The sequence below is a fragment of the Diospyros lotus genome, chromosome 5 (assembly GCF_014633365.1).
Source record: "Diospyros lotus cultivar Yz01 chromosome 5, ASM1463336v1, whole genome shotgun sequence".
In the NCBI taxonomy this organism is placed as follows: Eukaryota; Viridiplantae; Streptophyta; class Magnoliopsida; order Ericales; family Ebenaceae; genus Diospyros; species Diospyros lotus.
The window spans coordinates 16,022,974-16,049,862 of record NC_068342.1 but is presented as its reverse complement, the minus strand read 5'-3'; the positions used below and the strand labels follow the sequence as shown (position 1 = coordinate 16,049,862).

General features: G+C 34.4%; 3 protein-coding genes across 3 annotated transcripts in view; 2 read left to right on the top strand and 1 right to left on the bottom strand.

Annotated features, from left to right (window-relative positions):
• The first annotated feature begins 7,389 nt into the window (after positions 1-7,389).
• The window catches only part of LOC127801199 (mediator of RNA polymerase II transcription subunit 12), a 113,302-nt gene continuing 93,802 nt past the window's right edge, over positions 7,390-26,889 (top strand). The window contains 2 exon segments of the mRNA XM_052336106.1: positions 7,390-7,820; positions 9,315-9,415. The gene's annotated coding sequence lies outside the window, so the exon portion shown is untranslated.
• Positions 9,637-26,883, top strand: LOC127801200 (uncharacterized). Its single transcript, XM_052336107.1, has 8 exons — positions 9,637-9,785; positions 21,175-21,367; positions 22,189-22,383; positions 22,818-22,885; positions 23,024-24,611; positions 24,703-24,863; positions 25,304-25,490; positions 25,578-26,883. The coding sequence occupies exons 3-8, from the start codon at positions 22,233-22,235 to the stop codon at positions 26,195-26,197; spliced, it is 2,775 nt and encodes a 924-aa protein (XP_052192067.1). The 5' UTR covers positions 9,637-9,785; positions 21,175-21,367; positions 22,189-22,232; the 3' UTR covers positions 26,198-26,883.
• Positions 14,742-15,242, bottom strand: LOC127802120 (uncharacterized). The gene has a single exon (XM_052337812.1). It carries the CDS (start codon positions 15,240-15,242, stop codon positions 14,742-14,744), a length of 501 nt encoding a protein of 166 aa, XP_052193772.1.

Genomic DNA, 26,889 nt, shown 5'->3' with positions numbered 1-26,889 from the left:
TTTAAAAATAAAAGCCATCATTACAGTTAGTTACAGGGGTGATAAGTTTTTATCTTTGTTGTTTGAAGTTTGAACACAATACAATCTTTTTTATCAAATTTATTAAGGATTAAATTTATGGAGTAAATAAAAGTTATTTTAACATTATTTGAATGACATTTTATGTAAAAAAAAATGTAAAGTTTTCTTTGCATAAATGATGGCAGCCTTCACATTGATGTGATGAGTATGATCCCACTGCCCCTCAATTTTTTCCTAGCTGTAATAATTGTTGCCGAGTGAATTGCAGTTCTGTGGAAGTCATTTATATAGGGAGAGTAGAGTTTTGTGTTGAAGTATTGTTATAATATAAAAAATTATTAATGTTGCGATGATAAAATAAAAAATTTGATATTAGTAATAGTACCACTGATGACATAAAAAAATTATCCATAATAAACTAAACAATATTTCTTTTGTGGTGACTTTAACTTGGAAAACAAAGAATCCTTTCTGGACATGAACGAAATAATAGGGTCAGCATCAATCGGTGAAAGAGAGCCTTTGGAAGTGGAAATTCTCTAGCCCTAGCCCTAACCCTAACCCCAACACCTTCATCTTAGAGACATTAAAAAAGCCACCAACCCAATGGCCATTCTCAACAATACTTTATTTCTTCCCTACCATAGCTGCCCCAACTAAAGAGGATAACCTTGTATACTTTAATAAAAATTATTGTTCAATTAAATATAAAAGGCAACCGAAACCCAAAAAAGAATAAATATATATTAAATAATATTTATATTTTGGTCCCAAGTCAGAACTGTGACATCTACGCCACCCTCACCTGATAGCTACCAAGCTGCAGACCCTCATTATGGGTTTTCTTTTCCTTTTTAACTCAATTTTTTTTTTTACATATATATTTCACTATCGGTTCATGTTTTTGTCCCATTCTGATCATCATCCAATCTCGTCAAACTTTTCTGCCGAATTGAGGTTATGATAATAATATTTTCACCTTTCTTATATTTTTCAAATCAAAACAAAACATAGTCTTCTGACGTTAATTCTTGGAAAATATTTTTCAGACTTGCTTTATCAAATATATATATACTGTCGTTAATTTGAAATGACTGCAAAAAAAAACTCAAAAAACAAAAGGCTTGAAATGACAGTTAATTAAGTGGCATAACCAACGACAGTGAGGTGGGTATTGGGTTAAGGTTGATTGCATTGAATAATGAATCATGCTTGCTTTGAAAGCCAGTTTCAAGTGATATAAAAAAAATAATAATTATTACCATTGGTTTGGTTAATACCTACTTAATATTTATTTAAAACGGTGCTGCAGACATGAAGGTAGGTAGGTTAGTGCCGAATGATTTGACCCCCAAGCACGCACGGCTTCCTTCTTGTTGTCTTGTGGTCCTCCTCCCTGCTTGCTCTTCCCCCATCAAATTTCAACCGCTTCTAGGCCCCAAGCAATGAAAAACTGGCATGTTATTGCAATATATATATAATTCTTATTAAGAAAATTACTCAATCAAATGGCCTTTAGGATTGGCCCAGTTGTTCCTGTAATTTATGAATTATTACATGTATTTAATTGTTAACTCTCTCTCTCTCTCTGAATTGTTAATTTTTTGTAATTTTGTGATTGTCACGCATCTATCTGATTAGTTAAATTGTAAGTGGAAGGAGATGAAGAAGAAGACAAGGGAAAGCTAAAAGTAAACCACCCCTTTGGCCATGATTGAGTTGTTATAAGCTGCACCAAATTGGTGTAACCAACATATTAATTGACTACTCACAAATAATAATATTGTATTCTTATGAATGGTCCCTACTCCCTATTTATTACCATTTGCTATTTGGTGACACTACACTCCTTACCACCTTATTATTAACACAATGAAAATTACATGATTCAAACAAACCTCATTATTATATATATATATATTCTCATCTTCCTATTATTTTATTCTATAAGAGGGTTGGATGGCTGGCCTGCCCCACCAACCTCAATCTTATTGCCACCAGTTCATGTATATAAACATATATATATATATATATGAGTGTGGATAAAACGTAAGAAATATAACACTTCTATCTATGTATGATTGTACAATTTACAGTGGGTCTCTAGTTGTCATCTAAGTTGTCCTCCTCTTGCCTCTTTCCACATAAAAAGTAGGCAACAATCAATTTGCCAGCCAAAACCTTGATGGGCCCAGTTCTTGTCTCTTACGGGCCCTTTTGACCCCAGAGGGTGACAGAGACGGGGCATTGTCTTTTGGACCTAAATGCCCCTGATGCCTTTTTTGCTTAAGACACCCATAATAAGCCATAACTTTGGGGTCTTAGTTTCGTTATTTGTGACAAATGGAAGGGCTGTCAAGCAATTATCCATAAATTAAGTTGAGACTTTTATTACTTATCCAATAACAAATGATGATGTCTCACTTGTAAGCTTGAAGCAACACGATAGCCCAAATTAATTTAAATTACAGTTAACCTGTTTAATTGTGATTATCTTAAATAACCAGGTTTATTTCATGTACATATTCAATTTATTTGAATTTCAAATAAGCTTTGTCATAATTTATCTTAAAAATTTAAATAAATACAATTTTATCTCTTTATATAACTAATCTCTGCAACAAAAGCATATTATTATAATTATATTATCCTTGCAACCATTATTATTAGAATCCTACAAGTTAATTCTATTTATATAAAGAACGAGTCAACTATATATAGTGAATCGAAATTGTAGAATAATCGATATAGAATTGCAATAATTGACATTAAATTGCACGAATTAAAAGAATTATAAGTAAAAAAATTAAGACACTTAAAATACTCCAAAAAAAAAAAAAAGTTGAGATATCTATAATAATGTCAAAAGCAAAGCAGAATTTGAAAAAAAATTGCTCGAGTTGAGAAGGAATATAACTATGGCCATATTATCTATCTTATTTATTAAAATATATTATATTTACCTTTTATAAATATATATTATTTATTATTAAAATTAATAATGTATATCGAATCTTACGATTCGATTCTCGATTCAGAATTCAATATTTAAATTCTCGACTCATTCAACAACTATGCTTGCAACGACTTATAATAATTATAAAATGTAACATCATTGTTGATTTAGTTAGAAGTTGAATCCACCCATTGTTTGTAGACTAAATTAACCACTATTTGAACCCTTTCCAATTCAAGTTTTGTTGGCGAAAACAAAAGGGTGAGAAGCGCAAAAAAAAAATTTACTTTGACGTCAAGTAATGGGTGGTCAAACCTTTTGATCATAACTGTACAAGGAAAGAAATATATGATGAAACGTTGCTTTTATTTGAATTGAAATAATAAGTTATTATATGGAAACGCTGGCTGGCCCGTCCCCATCTCATCCATCCTAACAAAAGGAGGTGAAAAGGGAAGTAGAGAGGAGCAGAGGGGGAGACCCATAAAAATAACACAAACACAACACATGCACGAGTGTCACATTTCACCCCCCCCTACTGCCATGCCCAGTGCCCAAAGGGGGCACAAATCTTTAAATCCTTTCTTTTCTTTGTTGGTTGTATGATGGGCTCAATGTCTAATCACTATTTTTTTAAATATATATATATAAAAAACACTTTCTACTGATGGGACTGTACATGAATTATGATTCATGAATGAAACATCACTGGGTGAAAGCATAAAACAGTGAGTGATTAACTTCTATTATTATATCTGTTGTCTGGGTATAAGAGAGCCAACCCATTTCAATTTGAGAAGATGGGATGGGTTGGAGTGTTGTTTCCTTGGCCTGTAGCTAATGGCAATTACTGAAAGGTTAATGATGTCAGCATCTAATATAAAGTGTTGATATGCTCATTAGCTTTGATTTTTTTCTTATTAGTGAGCCTGTAGACACAGATCTCTTCACAGTGTATGCTTGGATCAATGCAGGTTTGATGCAAAAATAAAATTTTAGAAATCAGAGAATGTGATCTTGACTCATCATTTTATTTTATTAATTTTAAATTTTAATGGGAGAAGAATGTGATTTTATTGCAGAAAGAATAATCAGAAGATAAGGTGTATTTATATATTATGGTTATTAAGTTTTTTTTGAGCATTTGTTGTTTCTTATTGGTTAAAATGTTTTAGCTATTGTAAATGATATTTTAATCATTAAAATAGTATTTGTTAACCAATATATAGACAAAAAAAAGTGAGATATGAAAAACGTTTCAAACAAAAGTGCTTTCGTTGTGTTTGTTTAATTTATCTGATAACCCTTAAAAAGAAATTATGTGATTTCTTATCTTGAATTTTTTAAATAAATTTATCTCTCTCTCTCTTCTTAAATAAATTTGTGTTCGACTTGCATATAAGAAAAAATAGCGTATATGTTTTTCAGTGCATTTTAAAAAAATTAACAAATAATTTGATAAAAAAATTAAAATACTTACAGTCTTATCTTGATTATTCTATATCTTGCTCTAGAAAATATTTTAACATTATCTTAATACAATATTATCTTACTCATTTTAACAAATTCTAACTATGATAAGACATAATAAATACTTAAAAAATAATTTTATATAAAATATAATTAAGCATGCCTTATTTTGTACTTATAAAGAGAATATAAAACCATCATATAGAATTAAATTTAAGGATAAATTGACCCTATAGTATTTTAGATCTTTTACTTAGACACTTCTTAAATTTTATTTTTTATCAAATCTGTTTTTAAACTTTGTTTAAATAACTACAATACTCTTTTCATTACTAATGGCATTAATTAAATTAAGAATAAATTGGCCATATATATACTCCATGTACTTTGAGATTCTGGGCCAATTATCCATTCTACTTTATTTTTTTACCAATTTTATCTCATAACTTTCTCCAAATAATTAGGATCCTCTATCGATTATCAACAATACTGCTTAAACTAAAATTAATTTTAAATATTAGGTTAAATTTAATACAAAATAAAAAAAAAAAAAAACCACCAACCAATTAGTTAGCTATAAAAACCAACATCCCAAAATAGTTATTGGTTCGTTTATTTTTAATTTAAATTAATTAATAGAGGTTAAAGACAATTTTAACCTAACTTTACAAATCAACATCATTTGTAATTGAGAGTATATTGGTCATTTCAAAAAGGTTTAGAATTGATTTTATAAAGTCAATTTATTCGTGAGTTCAATTTATTATTATGCGCAGTGAGATAAAAGTCTCCCTGCAATTTACTTCTTTCACTGAAATCAAGGAGAAGAGCAACGAAGGATCTTGTAAAGACTGTAATCCCAAAAGTAACTAAAAATTATGAGTTGAAAAGTATTTTTGTGGATCTTTAAAGGGGTTGGTTAAAATTAAGAAAAAAAATTCATTGACAACAATCAATCTTTTTTATTATGAACCAAAAACAATAATTTAGAATATGTGACACTTTTTAATTATATAACAATAATAATCACTCAAAGCTATCAGTTCTTACTTAATATAATGTGTAAATTCTTATAATTTTAATAAAATTAATTAATTAATAATTTTTATTTTTTTATTTAATTTATATAAAATGACACATTTGAAAAAATTTGCCTTGAGCCTCAGAAAACGCTAGACCATCTATGTATATATATATAAATGGAAGAAGGTGACGGTGGTCACAGAGTTGAGGTCATTTGGGAAAGAAAATGTAGGCAATTGGTGTGCAGTTAAACGCGTGCTTTTGTACTTTTCAACGATGGGAAATTATGTTCCAAACTCTGTGTAGATCCAACGCAGCGTAGGCAACGAGGATGGGCATTTTGGGAAAAACAAAACATAGAAAGACGCCACTGTAAATAGATATATTTAATTTAGGACAAAAATCAAAAAACACTCTCGAGATTTTAAGAAACTACAAGGACACCCTTACATTATTGAAAATCCATATTTTTTCGCTTGTAAATTAATCAATGTAGTACAAAGGATCTTGTAAATGAATAGATGTTAGTTTTTAAATCTGGTAACTATGGAATATACCAAAATACCCTTATGGGACCCACATGAATGACTAAAACAATAAATAGTTAGAATAAACAAAATCAATGAAATAAAAAATAAAACAAAATTAATTAATAAAATTTCAGAATAATATCTACTTAAATCCAAATATCAATGCACATGCAAATTTAGAATAAAAAAAATAAATCAAGTAAGTAAATTTATAATTATATAAAAATATTTTGACAAGAAATAATTAAATTTAGTATACATACTAAATCAAGTAATGAAGACATAATTTAATGATATATTAGTAACAAGTGTAGTAAAGTAAATATTTTAGAAAGAAAATACAAGTATTTAAACCTAAAACAAAAATTAATTAAATACGCACAATAATTCTATATATTTTATCTTATCAATAATTAAATATATAAAATAATTAGATACTCGCATAAATAAAATTAATAATTAAATACGCACAATAATCAAATACATACATACACAAAATCAATAATTAAACTTACAAATTAATAATCAAATACACAATATTAATCATTCAATACAAAAATATATTAAAAAAATCTCCAAAATTATAAGAAAACTGTGTTCCATTTGTTTCTTCTTCCAAAAAGAATATTTTGCCATCACACCATTACATTTAACGCCAACAGTCTTTCAATAGGGTGGAAAACATAAATTTCAATAGTACAAGGGTGTTCTTACAGTTTCTTAAAACTTCAAAGGTGATTTTTTATTTTAGTCATGCTAGATTTACATAATGTTTGTACATTTTGAGTTACACAAAAAGGTATTATAACTAAAATACCCCTTGCCTCCATGGGCCTTTATGTGCCTTATAAGATATATTTTTGTCATTAATATACCTTTATGTAGTTCAAGATGTACACAAAGGTGTACCAATAACATTTTTCTTTTGATTTTTGCCCATTTAATTTAATGCTTTAAATGTTAGATCGCTACTCTTTCTCTTTTTTAATTTTTTTTAGATTATGCACTATCGCATCTCCCGTCAAACCCGCTCTAAGATCATCACAAGAGAGGTAAATCTAAAATACACTTAGGTGGTTAGATTTTTGAATCATACTACATGTACATTATTTTTGTACATCTTGAGCTACACAAGGGATATTATGATCAAAATACCTTGCAGCTCATGAGAAATACTTTTGTCATTAATATATCTTTGTATAGTCCAAGATATACATAAAGGTGTACCAATAATATTATTCTAGATTTTTTTTATTTTTAAAGTTGTATCCACTAACACTTATCAAAACCACTCCGATAAAGAAGCTTTGCCTTCCCAAGAATCGATCCCGAGCCGTGTCCAACATGACTTTTAGAGGTCTCTCCTTTGTCACCCGACTATGCCAGCGGGGGATTCTCTCTCCTTTATTTCAACCAGCGGAAGCAACACATACAATACAACACCAACAACACAACACAACACAACACAAAACCATCATCGTCATCATCATCAGCCGAAGGAGTCAAACCGCTCTCTCTCTCTCTCTCTATTTATGCATCTATGCAAGCGATTCGATAGGTTTTCCAATCGCTAATCTCTCGAGGCGACGACATGTGTATTCGAATCTCAAGATTTCTCTCGTTTTCCGCGAAAGCACGCAGCCTTTTTCCCTCCAAAACTCTAGCTTCGCCTTCTGCCGGGGGAAAGCTTGCCGTGCCGTTCGGCTATATTGGGAGTCTTCGGGTTCTGCCTCCATTGAGCTGATTCGATCGTTTATTAGGGTTTTGATCCTCGAGGTGCCTATGATGTTACTCGTGAAACCGTTTGATGCTTTGATTGGGTAAGAGAATGGGCGATTCGGGATGCTTTCCTTTTTGTCTATTGTTACTGTTGTTCGGGTTCAGTTTTGAACTGCTTTTTTGAACTGCTTCTTTGAACTTCTCTGCAATTCGGTTGGATTCACATGCTGGCTTTTGTTTTTACTGCGCGTGTTTTTTTTTTTTTTTTGTCGTGTCTTTCTTAACTGAATGGGTTAGGGGTTTGAGGTCCGAGTTTGTTTCGAACTGCTTCACCTTACTTGCTGAGCTCGCGTCGGGGAAGTGGTTCGGTTATTTAGTATCTGTTATGGGGATCACAATTCCATGATTAATTGTTGATATTGACTGCAGCTACTGTGTGTAAATTTAGGGTCCGTTTGTTACATTATAGTTTTTTAGTGGGGATTCATGCTTCTAATTGTGTTTGTTTCTTATCAGCTTTAATATTGCTATTCTACATTATGATGACTGCTTTAAGCATCCCATCCTACACTGAACATTTTGGGAAAGATCAGGGGGATAACTAGACAAATTTGGATTGCATATGTTCTAAAAGTATGAGCTTCTGCGTGTTTTCTTGAACTAAAATGCAGTTTCAGCTTCCTATGAACTGTCTCTAGTAACCCTGTCACAGCATTGGGGGAATCAAGTCTGTTTCAGTTTCTTATTTTGGGCTTAATAATCAGGAACTACTTTGCAGTAACTCTGGTTTTGAACATGACTTAAAGGTTAACTTATGCTATGCACATTTGTAGATTTTCTCTTAGTAAGATAATTTAACAAACTGACCCATGATCATAAAAGAAAAACAGTTGGAAAATTCAAGCATGCTTGTTCAACACTTCAAAATTCTGCAGCAAGTTATGCTGTTAGCTTCCAAAATTCTGAACTTTCATCATCGTCATCATCATGATCATCAACTGCACCTTATCCTCAATAAGTTAAGGTCTGACATAACATTGACAATGTCAATTGACTTCTAAAAGTCTCATTGACAATACAAATCCATGCGAAAGAACAATGTGGCAAAATTTTACACTAGATGGCCCTTCCTTACACAAGCTACTAGTGAAGGAATGATGAGATAAAGTTTTCAACACCATCTTCATATGGAAAAGTTCTATGAGATGGCAATTCCAAAATTCCAAACTGTGAACTAATAAATTTTGTTCATGGTTATTGCTCAAGGCTTCTTCTTTTTTTAGTTAATTTTGTTCTGAAGTGGTTCTCTAATACAGATATATTATTGTGGTTCAGAATTTTAATTCAGTAAATATGGTTAACATCTTACACAGAAGTACCTCCAAGTAAATGTTCTTTCTGCTTCTGATTAATAATTTTGGCAAATGTATTTAAAATACCAAATGCTACATTTGCACCTTTATTTTGTAGTCGAGTTTTTGTTTCTTGAAGTTTGCACCTTCACTTTTGTGTCACCGGACACCTTCACTTTGAGTTCTATTTTATATTTAGCTCTTATTGCCCTTGTAACTTTGTCTCTTTGTGCAACAAGTCAGGCTGAGCATGGCCTCATTGCGGTCTGGGGTCCTGGCTTATTTGGTCCTAACAAGCTAATTAACAAGTAGAGTGGCCAAATGAATCTTATCTTGTCATCAAGGTTGTAGTAATTTCTTTGCTGTTTGGTAAATGCAATGCCATTGACTAGGCTTATCAAAAGACAAAAAGAATATCATTAAGTGGATATCGTGGTTTACTTTGACCTAGTACTGCTTCTTATTGTCATTTAACTTTTAAACTCATGCTCTGTTATAACTTGGTTTGCTTTTAATGCAGTTTCTCTTGCATAGGATCTTATAGTGCCTGATATTGGAGGAAGTATGCTGGTAATAGTTGGGAAAAATGCAAAGGTATCATCCTACCAGCTGCACTGGTGCAGTAAATAACAGTGGAATTGGTGGGGCATCAGCCAGGGATACATCCCGAGCTGACTCCTCTTCATTTCTGGCTAACTTCTCCCTAAATCAAAGGTAGATATGTTTCCTACTTGTCACTTATATACTTAGGGCGCTGAGTTGTCACTTATATACTTAGGTTTCTGAGTTGTTACTTATATGCAGCCTTGTGGGATATATATTTTGTAATATGATGCATAATTGGGGATATATCTTGATTGTCTGATGAATTTATGCCTGGTGTTAAAAATAGTCCAATGTGGAAGTTGCTTCTTTGGGAAGATAGTTGTTTAACACCATGCACAAAGATTTAATTTGTTTTGGACTTTTTTTTTTTGAAATAAGTGAGCACAGATATGGTATTAATTTAAACCATAAGAGAAATACAACAATCCTTAGAAAACATTGGCCCCACCCACCAATGACCTGAAACAAGAGAATTCCATACAATCCATGACTCTTAGTGTTCTTTGTATCTCCTGTTTTATTTCCTCTCCATGGGTTTCATACAGGGAGACCCGTAATATCACCCTAACTACTTTGCCAACATGTCAAGATGAGCAATTACTGAAACATGTTACGTTAGAATCTCTTGCTTTCAGTGTTGTTAAAAGCATGCTTAAGCACAAAAAAGTGCAAAGTGTAATTCTAGTAGTTTTTCTTGTCAAAGTGAAGTGCAAATGATAAAGTGCTAAAAATCCGGGCTTTTTTGTGAAGTGTAATTTGCGCTTAAGCATGCTTATTTATTTATTTTTATTTTTTGTTTTACAGTTAAAAAATAGAGTTTTAATGTATACCCTAATTGAGTTGTTAATGTGTTCCCTAATGCTCCAAAACACACCCATCTACTATATAAATATCTTGGAATGTTGTAGACGAGAATGATTCAGTGCTAGTTCATGATTTTTTTGCTGGGGGGTGTCATTTGCTGATATATCTAGAGTTGAAGAATCTAGATTTAATATTAGAAGCAAATTAAGGAGGCAATGCAACAACTGGAACACTTTCTTCAACTTCTAGTTCACAGCTATTTTTCGTTCAAGAAGTTAATTAGATGGCATTGGTGAGGAAGATGATGAGAATTATAACTCTTAATGATTAAGATGACTTTCTTAATCTTGATTAAATCCCTAAAAATTAATTAAAAGATGCTATTTCGTTCTCTTTTAGCATGAATTTTTGTCTTGATAGTATTGTCTAGTAATTTAGTTGCTGTTATTATGTTATCTCTTTATTCAACGCTCGGGCTTTGTTTTGATTGAGTGCACTTGTGCTTTGCGCTTGAGTACGCTTAGATCATTTAAACACTCTGTTTGCTTTTGATGGTCTCATAGATCCTTGGGTTTTTACTGAATGGGTTAATGATATGGATCGTTTCTCTATGATTGTGCAATTAAATTATAATGGGAGTGCTTGACTTTATTAGGGTTGCTATTAATATTGTTTCATACAGGTTGATATGTATTGTAGTAGTAGTAGAATGCACCATTTTATTACTTGTTTCCTTTCGATCATAGTTGTTAAAAGCTCTAGTGCATTGTGAGGCGCAAGAGTGCTTGAAGCCTAGGCACAAGGCATGAGCCTTTTGCTTGCATGCAAGGCACATATTTAAAAAAATTGAATAAAAATACTTACCATCATTATTTTCAATATATACGTAGAGAAAGCTAAATGCAAAGTTATAAAATCATAAACAACAATTAATGAATATTATTTAACTAAATAATGGTGCATTTTATTGTTTCTTGAACTTCTTTTAATTTTTTTTCTAGTTATTACTGGTTAGATTTAAAAAAAAAAATATAGGACCAGAATGCCTGCGCCTTAACTTGAGGTGCACCTATGTGGTACCATCCTTGGTATGCTATTGACAGCTATGTTATTGGGATAACTTAAAGCCCTTTTATCAAGGTGTCATAAGACTTGAGTTGTGGGTTGGGAAGAAATGGAAGTTCAACTCCAAGAAAACCAGAAAAGTACTTTCTTTCATAGAAGAGCAATTCAGTGGACCAATGGAACAATCCCCAAAAAGGAAATGGGTATGTTCATGAATATGCTGTTAGGATTAGGAGCTCTTAGAAACTGATTCAAGACTTAGATTTGCCAATCTCTCTACACTCCTCACCCGAAAATCAAGATAACAACAGAATATATGTACAGCAATTGAAAACAGAATGTAAATGAAGGATAAGAACAATCAAACCATCAAAGAGACAAAGAATTATCCTAGTTCGGACTGGTTTAAAGCAATCCTACATCCAGCCTTCTATCCGAGAATAAATCCACTAGAAACCAGTTGAAACAAGATACAAGAACCTCATTTCTCTTCCTCACACAAGTTCGCTGCACTCTCAAGAGAATATAAGGGGACTAATTTTATCTCTAAGCCTTTCACTCTCTCTCTCGCTATCTTGACAGCATCACTTGCATCTGGATAAAAATCAGAATGAATGAGAATGTTATATCCGACTGCTAGCACTCGCCTCCTATTTATAAACTATAGGGAGGTGGCAATTACAAGGGCTTTAAAACTTAGCCTCTACAAAAAGACCAACATACCCCTCATAATAAAATAACTAAGTTATCTAATCTAACTTAGAATAAAAAATACAGTCAGAAAAATATCTTCATTCTAACAGGTTCTTCTCTTCAACTTCTAGAGTTAATATTCCATGCAAAAATGCAACATATGCGATCAAATTTCATGAGTTTAAGATGTGGTGCAATACATTAGGGGATGAGGTGTTATCTTTTGTGTAGATCTAAACGATGATGCCTACCCTTTGGCTTAAAATTATGGATTGGTTTCTGAAACTCAGTATGGGAGTCATGTAGATGATTGTTCCTCTTTTTCAAATGAGAAGTTTGTGCCAGGTCCTCTTCCTATGCCAAGGTGGCTGAGAGTAAATAACTGGTAAGCCCACCTATTGGGATTAAGGCTTGTGAGGTACATGATGTGCCAAGAATCTAGTTAGTATTATTCTTCTTGATAAGTAATTGATAATCCCATGTAATTGGATCGAGGCTTTGACGCAACATAGGAAGCGATTTAGACCAGTTTCACGTCAAAACTGAAGACGAAATCGAATTTAAGAGAAGGAATCTGATATTATTCTAAAGCTGCTTTCTAATACTTAGAACAAGAATATTTATAGGCTAATCCCAAACCTTAATTCACCAGGAAAAGGAATTCCTAGCTGAATCAGGAAGAGAAAAACAAAAGTCAAATCGTAACTAAAGTAGAAAACTGAAATTCTAATTGAAGTATAAAACTAAAACTGAAATCCTAACTGCAGTGGGAAATCCTAATTGCAATGGGAAAACTGAAAGACATTCTAATTGCAGTAGGAAATCGAAAAGCTCATCTGGCTTCTTTCGGACTCTTATGGGCTGGATGTTCCACGTCAAGCTTGTGATTCTTGTTGTTGATAAATAACTGGTAAGTGCATTTCTTTCAGGAGAATGGACTTCTATACAAAAGACTTTTAGCAAGAATGAACTGTCCCTATCAAAGCTGCACACTTCTTATGCCTCCATAATTGTTAAAAAATCCAACAAATTAGTATTAGTCTAAATTGGGCCTTTATCCTTCTTGAGAGCCAACAACAATGCTTTTGTCAGTTCTTTCTGTTAACTTCTTGTGGAATAAGATCTTTTGTCTGCCTCTTGCTAAATTCGATCTTGTTTCAACTTCTTGTTGTATCGACTAAAACAAGTGAAAGGTGTGGGATGTTATGTTTTTTCTTCTCCCTTTCCCATGCTAACTCTTCCAACTCTACGAGACCCTTGCTATTTGAGGAGAACAAACACTTCTAGAAGGCGGTGTGTCCATTTTTGGGGCACGTATGGATATGGCACTCATATACACTTCCTACTAAAATTGCTAGCCCATGGAACTTTGCACCTCAGTGACAGTCTTTAGGGTAGGCCACTCTTTGATGGCTCAGATCTTTTCCTCAACTGCTTGTATCCCTTGAGTGCTAACAATAAAACCTGAGAACAAAAGCTTGTCTATCATGAAACTGCATTTCTTTAGATACAACTTATTTTTCTGCAAAATTGTTAGTACTTCCCTCAAGTGCAAGAGGTGCTCCTGCTCTAATTGATTGTAAATCAGGATATCATCAAAATACACGACCGCAAATTTTCCAATAAAATGGTTTTAGTACCTAATTCATCAATCTCATGAATGTGCTTGGGGCGTTAGTCAACCCAAATGGCATCACCAATCATTCATATAGTCCCTCTTTAGTTTTGAAAGCCAATTTCCATTCATCTCCTAGTCTAATTTGAATATGATGGTATCCACTCCTCAAGTCTATTTTTAAAAACTATCTAGCACCATGTAATATGTCCAACATGTCATCCAACCTTGGAATTGGGAATTTGTACCCAGTGTTATTAAAGGCATGTCTAGGCACACCTTTGGCGCCTGGAATGCTCCCAGGTAGGCGGAGACCAACCAGGTGCGCCTAGGCCCTCAAGCACAAAGCCTTTGGCTTAGGTGCACTTTTTTTTTTTAAACTATTTTTACTATTTAAGTGTTTATTGCTGTAATTTTTAATAGGAAAAGGAAAATTTTCATATTTGAATTCCAATTATAACTAAATATTAATGGGAATTGGTATTTTGTTTATTGTTGTAATTTTTAATAGAATCTTAATAGGAAAAGGAAATTTTTTAGATTTAAATTCCAATTATAACTAAATACTAAATAAACAATAAATCAAGAGAAAAAGAAAAAGAAAAATAAGAGTTGACAACCAATAAAAAAAAGATAGGATCTATTTTATACCTTTCTTCAATTAGGACATATAGTTTCCTTTTTTTCACTTAGCATGTGCCTAGTTCCACTAGGCGTGCACCTTGTCTTGTGCCTTGCACCTCAGCCTCTATCATCCTTGTGCATCTAGGGCCTTTAATAACACTGTTTGTACCTGACTACTACCATGTTAATCACTCGACTATCTATACACATCCTCCAACTACCATCTTTCTTCGGATTCAACAAGGTTGTAATTGCACAAGGGCTCATGCTCTCTTGAATCTGGCCCTTTTCTCAATAGCTCTTCCAACATTTCCTTCAAAATCTCTCTCTTTTGAACTCATTCGGTAGTAGGGTAGATTTGGCAAACTAACGATAGGAATCGGATCAATGTGATGTTGAATATCTCTCATTGGCGGGATCCCATATGGTAGGTTATTTGACATCACTTCTCCAAACTCTTCCGACAATGATTTAATCGGTTTTGAATACTCAACTATTCCTTGCTGTGTTCCATTCAACAAAACATGTTTCACAATTGCTTCATTCACCACCTTGGATTCCCTGATTGCATCCTCAATCTCTTGCCCGGAATGGGCAATGGTAAGGAAGGTTTGACCCTCCACTTCAGAAGTTTTAGGACAAAGTGGTAGCAATGTGTATTTTACTCCTCCCTTCTCAAGCCTATGCACATTATTTTCCCCAGAATGCTGAGCATCCACATCATACTGCCAAGGTCTACCCAACAACATATGATAAGCATCCATATCCACAATATCACAATAAACCTCATCACAATATTTGCCTTTGGAAAAGCGTACCTTATAACGTCTGTCACATAGACCACCTCTACTACTTTAATCCACTCAATCGTATAAGGAGCGTGATGTTTCTCAACTGACAGCCGCAAGCTCTCCACAGTTTATCTCCCTATAATGTTGTCCTCGTTTCCACTACCAATGATAACATCAAACACCCAATCCTTGATGGTACACTTGGTTTGAAACTTGATGACTCTGGCTAGGATCTTCTATCTTGGGTGCTAGCATTGTTCGTTGGATGACATAGCTCAAGGCAATATCATCATTGTCATCTTTGTATTCAATATCCTTTTCATCGAGGTTGCATATCTTTGTATCTTCGTCATCTTCACCATGCTCAACCACGTTGGCTGCCTTCCTTTGAGGACACTCATTAGAACGATGTCTTTGTCGGTTACCCTTTTTGTGTCTCCTTTGCTTCTATGACCTTCTGCTTACTTGCAGCCTTATCCACCCTATATTAGTTAACACTTGCTTGGTTCCCTTGGGACTGTGTTACCTTGTCTTTACCTACTAGTGCTTTATATTGATCAGCATACGACTTATGTGAATAATCAGTCCACCCTTTTTCCTCTAACATCAAGTCTGCTTTCAATGCCATATTCTTGGCCTTTGCTAGAGTTTGTAGTACCTGTACCCCTATACGATCGTTGATGGCTGCTTTCAAACCTTCCACATACCCCTACTCTTGGCCTTTGTTAGAGTTTGGAGCTGCTTGACACCAATTACCAGATTATTCATCCTAGTTTTCAATCGTTCCATCCTCATTCCCTCTGCAATGGCCAGGAATCAACAAGCCTTCAATCAAATTCCAGAACCGAGGATTGCCAGAATGAGCTCCACCGAATCAGCTTAGTCACCTGCAGCGACTTAGATTGGAATTTCAATGCCTTTGATTTGCCTTCGAATTCAACTCGGTATGCCGTTGGAACTCTTTCAGCCTGTGTCGTCTTCAAACTCGAGCCAAAGTTGGTCATGCTCAGCTTTGCCTTTCAAATTCGATTTGATTCTAATTGATTGAATCAACGATGGACCTTGATTAATTGGATCAACTCTGCTTTAATTCGCCCCAAGCTTGTGTCCATTTCTTACCCAATCACCAACCAGTGGCTGGAGCTTTGCCTTTCAAATCTGATTCAATTTCTATTAATTGAATTGGCAATGGACCTCGATTAATTGGATCAGCTCTGCTTCAATTCACCCCAGGACTACGTCCACTTCCTATTCACCCAATCACCGTCCAATGTCCGAAATTAGAGCGACTTTGATATGGCTTCAGAGGTTGCTTGAATTCCACTTTGGAACCACGTTTCTAATCATCCAGATCCAATTCGACAGTTGAGGTTTGTCGCTCAGTTGCCATCAAACTAATTGAAGGCCTAGGACGTGCTCTGTTGCTGTCTAGTGAGGATTTGATCAACTTTGTTGTAGCTTCTTGTGAGTTTGATCGATTTTATTGCAGCTCCTCGGGAGTTCGCCTATATCGCCACGAATTCGCCTAATGCTGCTTGTAACCTTAGGACTCTTAGATTATACCCTTAGGCAAGAAAACCCTCTCATAAACCCTTTCCAACACTCACGGATGTAGTGGAATTATAAGAACAAAAAAATGAACAACAGAAAAGAAATTAACAGAATTGAAAAAATCAAATCATAAAGGAGACATAACAGATTTATCTTGGTTCAAGCCAATTTAATTGGCTCTGCATCCAGCAGTCCAACACTCCAATCAAGCAGCTTTATTTGAGAAGAAACTGATTAGTACAAAACCTAAGCCCTCATACAATCCTATCGCTCGAGTACAATACATTTTTCACTCCAAGAAAGCCCAAGAACTCAATACACACGCCTCACTTTCTCTAGAACAAAAGAACTCACAATAGTAACCGAGAACTTGATAAGAGAGAAGATGATGCTCGACTGTTGCCTTGCTCTCTTATTTATAGAGGAGGCGGGACCCCTTTAAAACTAACAATTATAGGGTATTTACAGTTAGACTCGCAAAGTTTACATTAATTACACTTTGGCTTAAAAAACCCTAACTGTTTAATAGCTTCCACTAATCTTCCAATCAAAAAACTCTAGGGAAACCTCAACATTGCTTGCTTGTTGCTAAGATCGCAAGGATTCGCTTAGCTCTGCTTTAGCGTAGGGACAAGTCGGGTTGATATGACTGAATAACAACCGAGGAACGATTGGCTGAGATAGCTTTGCTCTCTCTTGGTTATTATTGATCTTTGATATCTTTCGAATCGGATAAGAGAATCACTGTCGGAATTTGCTTTAAGTGGTCAATTTTACAGTGATTGACTAACTGCTTCTGTTGGAATCATAGCTGATAATCGTTGGCTCTGATACCAAATGTTACGACCCTAGGGGTTGGCTAGGGTTTGAAATGAGATTTTGGAAGAATTGGAGGGAAATTAGACTTAAAAGGGGAAAAAATACAATAAGAATTGGGGAGAGAGAGAGAGAGAGAGAGAGAGAGATCAGAGGCCAATTGAGAGAGAATTGATGAGAGAGAAAATGGAAGAATTCAATTATCATTCCAAAAACAAAAAAAAAAAAACATCCTATCCTCTAACTGCTCTAGTTTATTTATAGGCTTACAACTGAATATAATAACAGATATAACCAAAAATACAATCAAAAGAAGAAACATATAATTCGTATGACTATTTTACCCTTGGGTATTTCTTGGGTCATGACACTCAATTACATCAGTCATGCTTTTTTCTCCAAGTTGTTCACACAACCCTTCTGCAAACTCCACTCAATTCACATTGTTTCCCTCATCTTGGATCCAACCTCGATACCAAGAATCGGCCGTATCATTTAAGTAAGCCATGACCAAGTTTACCCTCTGCTCTTCAGACACTTAATAGAATTGAAAGAACCTTTTGCAACGTCGGATCCACCACCTTGGTTTCACCCCATCAAACATCGAAATTTCTTATCGTGGCATAAGTGTGTGGTTGCTAGTATGGGGGTGGAAACTCCTTACTTGAACTTCCAATTTCATAGTCGGTTGGGCCTTTGTATTGTGAATTTCGTTGGATCTAGGGAGGCTGCCCTGGTGTGGCAGAATTGGGTCAGTATTAGTCCATGGAGGAAAATCCAGGGACAACCGAAATTGGGGCAATGAGGACAACATGCTGAGCATGCTGTTAAGTCACTGGCAATATTGCTCCATGGTCTCCTTGTATTGCTCCATGTTTTCCTTGTTCTTCTCTAACCTCGTAAAGTCTCTCTTACAACCGCTATATCTTCCCCACTTTGAATCATCACTTCTTGAGTTTGCTTCCAATCTTATCTTGATCATTTTATATCTTAGTCTGGAAAACGTTTTAACATTATCTTAATACAACATTATCTTACTCATTTTAACAAATACTACCTACGATAAGACATAATAAATACTTAAAAAATAATTTTATACAGAATATAATTAAGTATACCTTATTTTGTACTTAAAAAGAGAAAATAAAACCATCATGTAGAATTAAATTTAAGGATAAATTGACCCTATAGTATTTTAGATCTTTTACTTAGACACTTCTTAAATTTTATTTTTTATCAAATCTGTTTTTAAACTTTGTTGAAATAACTACAATACTCTTTTCATTACTAATGGCATTAATTAAATTAAGAATAAATTGGCCATATATATACTCCATGTACTTTGAGATTCTGGGCCAATTATCCATTCTACTTTATTTTTTTACCAATTTTATCTCAGAACTTTCTCCAAATAATTAGGATCCTTCATTGATTATCAACAATACTACTTAAACTAAAATTAAGTTTAAATATTAGGTTAAATTTAATACAAAATAAAAAATAAAAAATAAAAATAAAAACCACCATCCCAAAATCGTTATTGGTTCGTTTATTTTTAATTTAAATTAATTAATAGAGATTAAAGATAATTTTAACCTAACTTTAATAATCAATATCATTTATAATTGAGAGTATCGTGGTCATTTCAAAAAAGTTTAGAATTGATTTTATGAAAAATAAAATATAAGAGGTGTTGGGGTTATTTCGAGAAAAGATTTAACAAAAATTAAAATTTAAAAAGAGTTTAAGGCCAAAAGCACAAGGGAAAATGATTTTGGGCTTGAAATCCTGCAGAGTGAAGGGTGTGAATTCCAGGTTCAGATTTTGGCTTGCTCAAACATAAAATATATGAGATATATGTAATCAATTTATATTATAGTTTCACTGCATCCCAAGTCAATAGAAGCCTAGAAAAGAGTAATCAATAACTATGATCTAAAGACACAGATCAACTGATTGGATTACGATAAATTGGGATTCGCATCAGTAGGTCGTGGGTTCAATTTATTCTCTTGCGCAGTGAGATAAAAGCCTCCACCTGCAATTTATTTCATGTACTGAAATCGGGGATAAGAGCGGGGAGAACTACGCAAAGACAGTAATCCCAAAAGTAATCAAAAACTATGTGTTGAAAAATATTTTTATGGATCTTTAAAGTGGTTGGTTAAAATTAAGAAAGAAAATTCACTAACAACAATCAATCTTTTTTTATTGTGAACCAAAAACAAGAATTTAGAATATGTGACACTTTTTAATTATATAACAATAATAGTCACTCAAAACTATCGGTTCTTACTTAATACAAAAAAAAATATTATTTATCTCAAAATATAATGATACTTAATGTATACTATTATATCTCAACAACTATATATATACTATACCAAATAGATAAGATCTTCACTTAAATAGTGACTAACGCTCATTTTGATTTTAAAACTGAATAGCAAAGTCGTGTATCAATTGAATTGATGAGATGATCCAAGCAGTCGGCCAACATACATTTTCAGCCCTTATTTGCAATTATTTCAAGAAAAGAAAATAGGAAGAAAAATAAAGAAAGTAATCATCACTTTCCACGAACCTAATCTAATATGAAATTCTATTTTGCCCGCTTAATAAGCATCCTGTTTTCCCATTCCATTCCATACCCTCACAAAAGGTAAACTAGTCAGTGATCAAACTCTCTTTGCCATCCAGAAAGGAGGAAGGCAGGGGAGTGGGCATTGTTGGTGGGAGGGTGTGCAACTACTGTAGGAGAAAATATGGAACCTCCCTTAATATTTTCTTCTTCAGTAGTGGAAAAACTTTGTTCTTGATGGACCCACAGACCCAAAACCATGTCTCTAAGTCTCAACTATCTATTCTCCCAGCCTCTTCAATTTTGACAAAATATTTTTTCTCTTTCTGGTTCTGTGGTGATATTGTTAGAATTTGCAGATTTCTGAATTGGGTGTTTCGCAAAGCCTTGCATCTCCGCGCATTCCATCTTTCACTCGGTGGTCTACCATTTGGGGCCTATTTCTTTTTGATTGTTGAAGACACCCAAAAACCAAAAAAAAAAAAAAAAATGAAGAAGAAGCAGAATTCACAATTCTGGCAATCTTCACAATTAGAGAGCTAAAGGTCGTTATTCGAGGAAGATTGGAGCAAATTGGAGTGTGATTAGGAAGTGTTTTAGGGGTTTTGAACTGGCATTGAAGTGGGAGATTTCTTGACCTTTTGATTGTTTGGAGTGTAGTAAAATCTATGAAAGTGAAGTGGAAAAGGAGAAGTTTTGGGTTGAACCAATGGGTTATGGGAAGTGTGTCAAACGGCCTCTAAGGTAATATTGGATGGCTTCTAAGATTTTGATCACATCCTTCAACCACATTGATTGCTGATTAATTTTTATTACTGGGGTTTGATTGGTGTAAAATTGACTATGGGCCAATCAAAATCTTGCAAGTTCTGGTCTAATTACTTTTTTTAATAATCGATCTTTTCGTCTAAGGGAAGATCAGAATACCATTACTGACAATTCCCATTTTTTGTGAAGAATGCAATGTGCTGGTTAAGCTTTATGGGTGAACAGATTCCTTGCCAACCTGGGAAGAAGCCTTAGCCCTTGTGATTGACTCAGTTGGGAAGCTTGTGCATTTCAAATTGGAATCTATTTATCTTCTTTGAGATAATATCTAGCCGCATTCTTCTTCTCAGTGGCCAGTTGGTTTGAGGACTCTGGTTTTCAGGTATTTTAACCTGCCCTAGTTTTGAGTTTGTCAATTTTTATCCAGGCTTATTATTTCACAGAGAAAGAGAAAGAAGCTCCATGCTTCTACATAACCATATCCTTGTTTTGTTTTCCACTTTTCTCATTTTACTTTTAATTTTGATTTAGAATTTGGAATACAGTGAATCCATGATGTATACAGGTCAAAATAGTTCACACCCACAACTTAGCAATTGGATCCTAAATGAAGAGGGAACGGTATTAAAAACTTAAATTAGTATGAGTGCACATTGTATAAAAAAAATAGGTTGAGAAAAAGAAAAAAACAGGTTGATTTGATTGAACAATGCTTAAAATTATGCTCTATGAAGGCATAACTTGTGTTTTCTTAAGATGCTGATCTGTATTTGGAAGTTACTACTATATTGATCATTTTGCACTTCAATTGTTTGACGGTAGTCTATGTTGCTGAGCATTTCTATGTTTTAAAAACTTGATGCATAACTATAAATTGGGCTGTCTTTTTCACCTTAGTTAAAAAAAATTACTAGAAGAATGTTCCCTTTTCAGCTTCCATCGATAGAGGATCATGTATTCAGTGTCTAAAAATTTCTATGTGCTTCTTGTTATTAATGTCAAGAGTTTTATGGAGAATAAAGCATATAATGCCATAGTTTATTTTTTTGAAGATGCTCAAAGTATGTTGCATTTTTCCAATGCTATATTCTAGAATTTCATTTATTTTATTTTTTTTCATTGTTCCGTTGGGAGGCAATGCGGCTGAAATTGTCCTTTTAATGTGTCTTACATTCTGTACCTTCATTTTTCATTTATATCCAGGAATTCTGGATGAACAAAATCTCCTGAAATCCAACAATAGCATAATGGCAAAGAGGTCCCAACGACACTCTATGCGATATGAAAAAGATCAGGCAGGCTGTGTATGGGCTTTCATTAATATATTTGATTTCCGCCATGGTCGATCAACTCGAAAACTACTGTCAGATAGGAGGCATACAAGAAGACAAGTTGTTGGTAAGATATTATCTAATAATTTGAAGCTAGAATGTGTTGAACTTCTAATGTTTTTAAATTTCCGAGTCACAATTTCATTTTGGAAAATTTCCAAACCTTATGAGATAATTCTTTTCATATTCAGTATATATAAATACATATAGACATATTTGAATATTCATTCATGCAGGTCAAGGAATTTATTTCATGAGTTGTTAAATGGAAGACATCATTTTCCTTGCTATCATAATCTTTTTAGCCTCACAGGGATTGTGTGGGGTGGGGGAATCATTATTCATGCCCTTCTTTTAACCAGGGAAAAAAGTACTTCTGAAATTGTTGTACTGAAAGCATAAGCCAGAACAATACACAGCATAATTGTTTTCACTTCTTTGCAAATTGGCCTTTTCTTGTCGAATAATTTTCTTTTGTTCTTTCCTTTTTATTGACTGCAGGTGCTAGATATTCAGGGTCTAAAATGGGCATGCCAACAAATTCAAAGGAGGACTCTAAAGAAATTTATGTATGCATTCAAGTACTTATTTTTTATTTCTTTTCCTGGGTTGTGGGATAGGAAGCTTGCACCATCCATTTGACTTTTGACTAAGACCTTATATGAATTATGGTACTTGTAGCACTAATTAGTTTCTAAATGTTTCAGGGTTGTGAAGAAAGCCATGCTTCGACAGCTGATGATGGTAAGTCTAGTGTAAAGGAACTTATGAAAGAAGAGATGATCAGTGAACAAGTCCCGAAGCAACTGATGACTTGTGCTGATATTGAAGCCAAAGAGTGTGATTCAGGGCATAGGGGTCAGATAAAAAGGAACCGTAAGCAAACAAGTAAAACTAATAAGAGTTCTTGTGATGTACATTATGAGTTGGATGCTACCAAAAGCTTGGGACTTGAAAATTCCTTCTGTCAAGATTCAGAGGAAAAAATTTCAAAAAATCTTGATGTGGAAGTACTCCTGAATGAGCTATACCAGCAGATCAATCAGAAAAGTACTACTTGTATGAACCATGACTGGGGTAATGATCCTATCATTCAATCTGAGCAGGAGCTCTCTGTATCTGACAAAAAATTAATGGAGGCAATTAAGGTGTTTGTAGATCAGACCTTTGCAGAAGGAAAACATCTCAGAGAAGATGGGGATATTGACTGCTCTGACCAATATACTGATGCCCTTCAGACATTAAGTTCAAATAAACGATCAATTTTGAAACTCCTCAAAGATCGAAACTCACTGTTGGTGAGGCACATTGAAGACTTGGATGGTGCTCATGTTGAGACAGATCAAAATTCCTATTCACCATCAGGATCCCACTTTTTAGATGGGGAGCTAAGTAAGTCAAAACCTTCCGAGGCTGTTGCCCGTAAGCAGCATAGCTTCTTCAGGAGAAGGAGCAAATCCCAGGAAAAAATTTTGTTGCAGGCAGATAAAAATAGTCAAACTTCAAATAGAATTGTCATTCTGAAACCAGCACCAGCAAGCTTGCAGACTTCTGAAACTGAAATCAAACATCACTTATCTGGACCAAAAGTGCAGACTGAGAGAACTGTTTCCCAATTTTCTTTTACTGAAATTAGGAGAAAGCTAAAACATGCTATGGGAAAAGAGCAGTACAGGGTCCCTTTAGAGAAAGGCATTCAGAGGGAAAGAGGTGCGTGGAACTCTCCATATAGAAACCATTTCTATAATGAAAAATTTGCCAGCACTGCCTTTCACACCAAGAATAAAGAAAAGAATTGGAAGCGTAGAGACTTCGAAACAGGCATGAGAAATGAAATTGATGAATATAACAGGCTTACAGTATCTAACATCAATATTGAGGCCAAGAAACATCTGGCAGAAATGCTAAAGAATGGAGAAGAAATTGCAGACATTTCAAGCAGGATATTGCCAAAAACATTGGGAAGGATTCTCTCTCTTCCAGAATTCAACTTCTCTCCCACTTGCAGCCCGGGAAGTGAGAAGGAACATGGTTTAGTGACAACAGAAAGGCAATCACCCTGTTCCAAAAATCTTCAAACGGTCAATGAGGACTCATGGCAGCTTGCACACGAGAACTGTGACAGTAGTTTACATCCTTTACAGCCAATGTTAAACAGTCAATTATGCTTAGCTGACAACCCTGAAGGCTCTCTACAATCTTGTGAATTGAATTCAGATGTTGGACATGAGAATACTTGTGCTAATGCGATGGAAGAAACCTTGTTTTCTATGAGAGCTGAGAGGAGTTCTGGAGGTACTATTTTCTAGCTCTCCAACTTATATAGGTGTATTTTTATTAATCATGGTGCCAAATACTGATTGATCAGTTTATAAAATTTGTATAGGTGACGAGGAGATTACAGAAACTTCTGATGCATCAGTCCAGGGAGAAAGCAACCTCGACATTTCAGCTAAACAGTTTAGCTCTTCCGTTGATAGAGGTGACCAACAAAGTGACCCTGCTGAAGTATGTGACAAAGATGACTATGCCCAATGCTTAGGATCGGTAAGGCGTTGTTTGATGTATGGGTGTTTCATATGTTTTACTGGATTATAAGTTTTTAAATTTTCAAAGTTTTAAAATGTTTTTTTTTTTTATATGAATCTATTTTCTACTTATATATTTACTTGATTATAAGTTTTTTTCATTCCAAAGCTTTTTTCATGTTAATCTATCATCTTTTCATGATCACAAATGTAACCAGCCATCTGCTAAAGCTAAGGGGATTAAGCTCCTCCATTTACGCTTGGTCTTGTATTTTGCTAGCTTATACCAAAGTGTGTGTGAGAAAATGCAACTTGTATCATGAAGGTTTACAGTAAAATACTTGTGCATCTGCATGTTCTGAAAAGTATTGGAGCATTGTTATAACTTATGTGTTGTGCTTAACTAGTTCTGGTGTTCCTAACTCAAATTCTATGACATTCTATTTTATAACTCTCTAGGACTCATTAGAACAGAACCAGTTAATGCCTTCACCAATAAAATCCCCACCAAGCTCTTGCACCACCAAGGATGTTGGAGATATAGACAATGCCAAGGAAAGAACAGAGCAGCCCAGTCCTGTATCTGTGCTTGAGCCATTGTTCATGGAAGATGAGATCAGCCCTGCAAGCATCAAGTTCCAGTCTGGTATAACTCATATTTAGTATAACTTCTTATTATTTTCTATTATGTGTCACTTTGCTATAGTTCTAAGTTCTGCACCAAATCCTACAGTTGAACCTCCAATGATGCCACTGCAATTCCATTTTGAAGAACGGCTTTCTTATACAGCAAGTCAAGAAATTTGCATAGGAGCTTGCTTGGAGGGTGAGGAATCTGCATTTGAATATGTTGAAGCAGTGTTGTTAGCATCCGACTTGAATTGGGAAGAATATATCTTGAGGTGGCTTTCCTCTAATCAAGTTCTTGGCACATCATTATTTGAGGAAGTAGGGTTATTCTCAAATCGATCTTGTAATGACCAAAAGCTCCTCTTCGACTGTACCAATGAAGTTCTTGAGCAGGTTTGTGAGCGATATTTTGGTTATTCCCCTAGGGTATCGTCTGTAAAACGTAACAATCAGACAATCCCAAGGGGGAAGGATCTCATTGATGAGGTATGGAATGAAGTTGAACGGCATCTTCTCCCTCAGCCTTCTCCTTCCACTTTAGACCTGCTTATCAAAAAAGATGTAGCATACTCAGGAACCTGGACAGACCTACAATTTGATGTCAAAAGCATTGGCAGTGATGTTCAAGAAGCAATTTTTGAAGATCTGTTGAACAACACCTTACTGTGCTTAGTAGATGAAGGTCCCAGAATTGATTCTATGACTCTAAAACAGTTGATATAAGATAAATTGCATCAATGAATAAAATGCCGCAACCAACTTCTTTCTATCTTCGTAAAAAGTTGGTCCACCTTCAGTCAGCTTGCAGGGAAGTAAGAACAGATCTTTTCTTACCTGTTAGAAGGCTGTAGGACATCCTGTCAAGTCAGTTTCAACCTTACCAAGCAATCATGCAGAGTATTCTATATAGTATCGAATACCGGCTCCTCAACTTTCTCTACCTTAACAATATGGATATGACAAACTTCCTAGACCGTCTAACACTAGCTTGGGAGCTCTCTTGGCAAAGCTCAAAATAAGAGATCCTCATCACATAGAAAGGGATCAACACCACTTGCCTTTGGTACAAGTCTCTACCTTGAAACTGAAATTTATGATTATCTATGGCATTATTTCCATGAACATGACAAGCATCGTTTCTCATGATGGGGATTCAATCAGAGGACTTCAGGCATTCTTTTCTTGTTATTGGTAGAGTTTGGCGTATGAAACGTGTGTTTTGTCTATCTGTTTGGATTTTCAGGCTTTTGTTATTTGATACATTTCATTTCTGTTTTACTTCCCTGGTTTTGCTTGTACATATCTCTCTGTTTGCTGATGTAGTTGACATAATTTTGGGTGTTCTGGACCTCGTGGTTGGCGACTTAGTATCTGAAAAATACAAAGAATATTAATGGTATCTTACTTGAGTGTTT